Source organism: Triticum urartu, chromosome 4A (genome assembly GCF_056163025.1).
Source record: "Triticum urartu cultivar PI428250 chromosome 4A, HENAU_Tu73, whole genome shotgun sequence".
NCBI classification, from domain to species: Eukaryota; Viridiplantae; Streptophyta; class Magnoliopsida; order Poales; family Poaceae; genus Triticum; species Triticum urartu.
In genome coordinates, this window is record NC_141876.1 from 408,341,894 (window position 1) to 408,349,081 (window position 7,188).

General features: G+C 49.3%; 1 protein-coding gene across 1 annotated transcript; it reads right to left on the bottom strand.

Moving 5' to 3' along the window:
- Positions 1-3,166: 3,166 nt before the first annotated feature.
- LOC147975997 (uncharacterized) lies at positions 3,167-5,040 on the bottom strand. The gene is made up of 5 exons (XM_087519709.1): positions 4,985-5,040; positions 4,602-4,898; positions 4,259-4,523; positions 3,581-4,139; positions 3,167-3,459 (listed from the first exon to the last, which is right to left on the bottom strand). Exons 1-5 carry the CDS (start codon positions 5,038-5,040, stop codon positions 3,167-3,169), a joined length of 1,470 nt encoding a protein of 489 aa, XP_087375835.1.
- Between the last annotated feature and the right edge of the window lie 2,148 nt (positions 5,041-7,188).

Here is a 7,188-nt window from a genome sequence, read left to right on the forward strand (position 1 = left end):
TGGATGTCCATCCAACGGATGCCGTGCTTCTTCTTCAATCTCGGATATTCTAGCTTCACCCGCCCAAAAAATGATTCCTCTCCCTGACATCTGGGGCACACCGTTTCGGAAGCTGACCTGTGGGCCTACTAAGTTGACATACCAAGGGCTTTGTCAACTTAGTCAATATAAACGATTCTAGCTGTAGTGACCGCACGATGTCCATCCAACGGCCATCGTGCTTCTTCAACCTCTGGTCTTCTTTTGCTCCAGCCGCCCAAAGCAGCGCCGGTCGTGCTGCACGCTCCTGCCTCCCGTGGCCGGCTGTGCTGCCGCGGAGGCCTCACCGCCCCCTACTATTCCCACCGCTGGCCAGGCCATGCGGCGACGGCAACCTCAAACCGCAACCGAACCAGTGAACCCTCGTACTCCTCTCCGCGCGGGCTTCCACTGCCGCGTCCCCGGCTCCCCGTCGTCCCCTTCCTAGGCCTCGCCGTCGTCCACCGCCCTGGTGCTCTCGGCGCGGCATGGTCGACGTGGTCAAGGAACGACTTCCATCAGACGTGGACTGTACGTGGAGAGGCTGACAGCTGGGTCCACGGCCGCAGCAAGGAAGTGCCTCCTTATTACGCGGAAAATAATGATTCCTCCACCTGACAGCTGGGACCCACCGGACGGGCCACTGTATTTCACGAAAAAACGTTTCTCCCTGACTGCTGGGACCCACCAGCTACATCTTCGCACGCAAGGAAGTGTGTCCGGGCAAAAAAAATGATTCGCCCCCCTGACTACTGGGACCCACCAGCTACATCTTCGCAGGCAAGGAAGTGCCTGACAGTCGGGACCCACCTGGTCGAAGCGGACGTAGCGTTGTCATTCTGGTCGCGAACGTGTACGTACATACTGGTCGATGTAGAGGTGCGCATGTGTCGTAGTAGAGGCACGCACGTGTCATAGTAGAGGCGCACACGTAGCATGTACACGTACGTATAGCGGCTAGGGTGCAAGAAAGAAAATACGGCCACGTATGTGTACATACGGGCGGGGTCTCGAATGCCTACTCGCGCATATGTACGGCCAGGGCTCGTGTACATGGCTGGCTTGGAACGGAGAAACAGTGTCGTCGTCGTGTTCATGGGGAGGCAACGGAATGCGTCGTGTTCATGGGGAGGCAACAGAATGCGTCGTGTTCATCGGGAGGCAACGGAACGCGTGGGAGCCAACCGGCTGGGTCGGAATGGAATGTGTGGTCGTGTTCATCGGGAGGGCTTGGAAGATACAGGCGATGGAAACGAGGCCTGCGTACTGCAGAACGGAGGAAACGGACCTCCTACGGTCGAAACGGGGGTCCTGTTGATCGGGAGGGGTGTGGCGTACCACAAAACGGAGGAAACGAACCTCCTACGGTCAAAACGGGGGTCCTGTTGATCGGGAGGGGTGTGGCGCACCGCAAAACGGACGAAACGGACCTCCTACGGTCGAAACGGGGGTCCTGTTCATCAGGAGGGGTGTGGCGTACTGCAAAACGGGACTCCACGGGATACTGTTCATCTCCACCGTCGACCTCCTCCAGCCTCCACGGGCTACTGTTCATCCAGCCTCCACCACGTGCTACTCCACCGGTTACTGTTCAACCACCCCTCCATCGGATTTTTTTTCAAAACTATGTTATTTTTTGTAGCAATTTCGGAAACTATAGGACGTAATGCAAAAAAAACCAAAACTAGTAGCCCGTCGGCCATTCTTTGGCCGAAGTACTACTTTTCGGCCATAGTTAGGCCGAAGTAGTACTTTTCGGCCACAGTTAGGCCGAAGTAGTACTTTTCGGCCATCCCCTGGCCGAAAAGGTACTTTTTGGTCAACTTTAGGCCGAAATAGACTTTTTGGTCTAGTCTAGGCCAAAAAGTCACTTTTTGGTCAACCCTAGGCCGAAGTTGCATGGCTCATGCTGAAATGTATTTTTTCGCCACCCGTTTCCCGCCCACCCCTTCCCGCCATATGTTTCCGCCACCCGTCTCTCGCCAACCCCTCCCCGCCAATCCCTTCCCGCCTTATTTTCCCGCCAATCCCTTCCCGCCTTATTTTCCCGCCAATCCCTTCCCGCCTTATTTTCCCGCCAATCCCTTCCCGCCTTATTTGCCGTCCAATCCCTTCCCGCCAACCCTTTCCCGCCATACCGCAGTTATTCTTTCCCGCCATTTTCTCCTCTGTATCTATAAAACCCGCTTCAGGCGGAGGTGGATAAGCATTCCAGTGTAGTGTAGTCGAGATGTCCCATTATCCATTCGATCGTAGTTTTCACCCTCAGATGAGCAGCACTCTGCTGAGTCTAGCTACCGATTTCAGGATGGACAATAGGATAGTTCCATGGGACGAACTCACCGGTAGTGACACCATAATGAATGAGTTGGCTCACCAATTATGTAGGTCTGGGTGGCCTGAAAGGACCTATGAGGAGGTACGTCAAGAACTTCTTAGGTTGCATGAAAGGTGGAAGAAGGTGGTGGAGCCGAAGAGTGAAACTTTCAGAAGGACTGCAGAAAAGCATCCATTTTTATGGATTGAGGAGAGCGAGGACGACGATGATATCTTCATGCCGCCGCTTCCGGGTTCTGCATCGTCGAAGGGCAAGAGTTCTGCATCGTCCAAAGGAAAGAGTTCTGCATCCGCGAAGGGCAAGAGTTCTGTATCGACCAAGGGCAAGAGTTCTGCATCGACGAAGGGCAAGAGGAGCGCATCGTCGAAGGGCAAGAGGGTTGCATCAACAGAGGATGACGATGATGACTTCATGTAGTATGTAAGATGTATTCCAGTTGTACCGTTTTATTCAGATGTATTTGCATTATTAGTTTGTATTGTATTATTGTAGGGCATTATGTTCTATCTGAATTTCATTTTGTAGTATGTAAGATGTATTGCACAAGTTCAGCCGCACCGTTTAATTCAGATGTACTTGTATCTTAATTATCGGTTGTAGTCTATTTGGAAATGTAACTGAAATAAGAATGCGAATTAATAGTAATATGTCTCTCGCATACATAAAACAATATATGTCTCCTGATCACATAGAAGCAAGTGCGATAGTAACACATACATGAAGCATGTCTCATACATAAATACTGACACACAGCTGCGAATAGTCTGAAACTAACATAGATAATGAGTCATACATAGATAGATAAGCATATCACTGCGGGGGACGACGACGAGTCTGGGTCTTCCTCGGGCGAGGACCGGAAGGCGATAAGCGCTGAGGCGGTGGACGAGGCTTGTGATAACCATGACCATAGTTAACCTCGTCTGTCACGGTCTGTGTCTCCTGCGTCGGTGGTGGTGGTGGAGTGTGAAACACTGTCTGCGAGAAGCCATAAATGTTTGTAGCTTGGTCATCATCCTCGCGGTCGCCCTCAAAGTACGAAGCACCACCACTAAGGATCGGTGACTGCTTTGAATGCATGAACGGTTGCTTATGGTTGCCGCCTGCGGTAAAGTAAAATTGATACAAATGCATGAACGAAGCACCACCAGTAAGCATCAGTGACTGCTGAGAATGCAAGAACGATTACTACATTGTTCAAAAGAATGTAGTGAGTAGTGTTACCTAGATTCATCTGCTGATGCCAGGAAGAGCTCCCTGGCTGTGAAGGAGGTGGCTCATGCCAAGAAGAGCTCGCTGGCTGTGAAGGAGGTGGCTCATGCCAGGAAGAGCTCCCTGGCTGTGAAGGAGGTGGCTCATGCCAGGAAGAGCTCCCTGGCTGTGAAGGAGGTGGCTCATGCCAGGAAGAGCTCCCTGGCTGTGAAGGAGGTGGCTCATGCCAGGAAGAGCTCCCTGGCTGTGAAGGAGGTGGCTCATGCCAGGAAGATCTCCCTGGCTGTGAAGGATGAGGTTCTGCACGGTGCACAGAGGGTCGTGGTTCTGAACGGTGCACAGAGGGTCGTGGTTCTGAATGCTGTACAGAGGGACGTGGCGGACGATGTGCTGGAGGAGGAAGTGCAACATCCGAAGTCCGTCTACACGTAACAGCTGCGTAAATCCCGCATAGCTTGTCATCAAGACGCCTCAACCATGAGACGCCCTCTCGCGGTGGGATAGTTTCTCCCCTCTGAAAGCGCTGCATTAAAGCGGAAACCTCCTCTCGCGCCTGTAGTGTCAAGTCACCCTGTACACAAAGAGTGAACCAATTATATCCTTGTTGTATGATAGACACCACGAATAGACAACCAAGCGAATATGTCCAGATTAACAAAAGACTTAACATATGAGAACCAAGGCATTTACCGTGTGGTGTCTGGTTCCCACAACAGAGGCAGTTGGGTACATATCGCTGGTGAGAGGGGCTTCGATCTGATCAGGAGCAGCTGATGGAACCAAGTAGATCCTCGTTGTATGCCGGTAACGCTGCAGATACAACCCGAACATTTCCCAGTTAAAGGGCCGAACCTCACCCCAGATATTTGTCGCAGCGGTAGTCCATTCGTCAACGTAAGGGGTAATGCTCTGAATCCAATAAGCCATGGACTTGTTTCCTCCTAGGCGACTGTCCCTGAGATTGACATGCGCGATACATGATTAGGTATATTATGAATGTAGAGCTGCCAACTAAAATAGTATTAGTACTTACTTGTGTACGTGGTCTGGCAAGTGTGGAATATCTGGAATCTCAGGCTGTTGATATAGACCGAACTGTCTCATCACCCTATGAAGAGACATCTCCTCAACCGTCACGTCGAACACCAACTTGGCCTTGGTCATCCAAAAGTGCCGATCTCTAGTGCACAATCCAGAAATCCCAACTGGGTACCTCGATGATATAGCCTGAGGCAAGTATGGCTCCCAAATAACTTGATCCTCGTGCAAACTATCAAACTGCGCCATGAAGGATGGGTAGCATCCCCTAACCTGAGTATGCGCAAACTGTCTCTGTGCATGACAACAAATAAGCATTAGTAATACTATTGAATGGCAAGAAATAATTGAATTAATTGTTACTTAATATAAAAGTACCTCTCGCCGTGTCCAAACAGATCCCATAGTAGGTAAGTCGCCGATAGCAGGCACATAAGTCCCAGCTAAGTCCTCCAAACCAAAAGGTTTATCAATGTAGACATAGGGTCGTCCAATAGGGAACCTCTCGTATGACCAAAGCTGCAACAATAATGGACATCCAACAAGACTAGATTTTCTAGACTTCAACAAGCAAGCTTTGCACAGGCCTCTGTACGTAGCCGCTAACACAGCAAAACCAAAACTCCTCTGTAGAATATCCGCAGGGCAACGTGCTTCAGCTATCTCTCGTGCAATACCGATGAGTCGTGCATCGACAGTGGTCACGTGGTTCTCCGTAAACATTGTCTTGCCGAACAGCCAAAGAATATATGCCTCTAGGGACCGGTCAATCTGTGCCTCCGACAACTGGACATCGGGATGTCCTAACGAGACAATCTACATAGAAACGTAATAATTGTATGAACATCGGACAACTAAAAAACAAAATTTTTTTAAGTGGCCGTGATGGTTACCTGAAACTGGCTCAACCATCTAAAAAGAGGTCCATGAGGATCGTTGTCTATAGCCCTAGCAGTCGGGACTGCAGCCAAAAAACGGGTCTGCATCGCTGCTTGCCACCCAGATTCTGCCTCTAAGGGACCTATGGCAACACCGGCCAGAGGTAATCCCAACAAGTAAGACACATCCTGTAAAGTAGGCGCCATCTCTCTCCAAGGAAAGTGAAACGTATGTGTCTCTGGTCTCCATCTATCTACTAAGCAGGTAAGGAGTGACTTGTCGTAAGAGAAACGTTTCACTTGCCTCTTGTGTAACTGCAATGGTTCACCTGCCTCATCTAAGTCCGGACCATCAATCCACTCATCCAATGTACCCTCAACCAGCCGTGCCAAGGGTAGAAGTCCAGCCCAACTTAACCTACAAAATAAAGAGATTGTTAGCGGTTATGAAAAGTATGTCAAACATAGTAAGTCATTATATGGTCTCCATTATATGCACACATACCTATCAACCCATGATTCGTGTATCAGCCAGTTAGTCTTTGGGGTACGAGTGACCAACACGTCTAAGTTGTTGCCCGCTTCCGTAAGGGCCCCCGGTGCTTTCTATCGATGTTACCATTAAGCAACGGATACGAAGACATATCTGCAATTCAAACAACAAATCTCAGGTGCAAATAAAACATAGTACGACATATTACAAATTATAACATAGTCCTGACATATTACGAATTAAAACATAGTCCTGACATATTACATATTAAAACATAGTCCTGACATATTACAAATTAAAACATAGTCCTCACATATTACAAATTAAAACATAGTCCTGACATATTACATATTAAAACCCACTACGGCACATTATATAGCTTGTGAGTTATTTCTTCCTCGTCCGCCCCTTCGGCCTCGACTGCCACGACCACGTCCGCCTCTTGCTCCTGTTGTCGCAGCCGTCGATGTGGAAGCACTCGTCGATGCGGAAGCACCATCTTTGTTCAGGTCGGGACAATATTTCATCCTATGCCCATAAGCCGCGCATAACAAACATTGTCTGGTTGCTCCACCAGCTTCAGACTGGTCCATATCATTCCGGATGCGACGGGCCTTTCGTCTGCCCCTACTTGTTCGCCGAAGGTCTGGATGCGGGATGTATACTCTCTCACCGTCGTTTACCTTGTTGAAATTGCCGATGACTCTAAACCCTGTCATCTCGCCTGTCCAGGTGTTGAGCACTGCCTCTTTTAAATAGTATGGGGACACGAAGGATATAGCATCCAACTGAATCTGGCCACAGGCAGCCAACACATGAGAGCAAGGTAGGTGCAACAACTTCGGTTTGTTGCATGTACACTCACACGTTGGATATAATTCCGTTCCAATTTTTACCTCGTGTGTCTTCACCTCATTTCCAGAACCAAAACCATCGGTAGGAAGCTGAACCTCATACCTCCTTTCTTGATTCCCTATGAGTCTGACACTGTGCTTCTTTGCTTTCTCTATCTTCTTTGCCATGTATTCCATGACACGGCTACAATAAGGTGTGTTCTGATTATCTTCAATATGCTTCTTTGCTAACTCGTGCCTTTCTCTGAAATATCTCAAAGTGCCATGGAATACAGCCTCCACAATAGCTGTGAGTGGCAATGCTCTATTCCCTCTCAGCACAAAGTTATACACCTCTGCAAGATTGGTTGTCATGTG

Coding starts and splice junctions, on each gene's coding strand:
- LOC147975997 (XM_087519709.1), bottom strand. CDS start 5,040: ATGTGCCTGCTATCGGCGACTTACCTACTATGGGATCTGTTTGGACAC. Junction 4,524..4,601: donor TTGCCAGACCACGTACACAA/GTAAGTACTAAT, acceptor TGTCAATCTCAG/GGACAGTCGCCTAGGAGGAA. Junction 4,140..4,258: donor TGGGAACCAGACACCACACG/GTAAATGCCTTG, acceptor CTTTGTGTACAG/GGTGACTTGACACTACAGGC.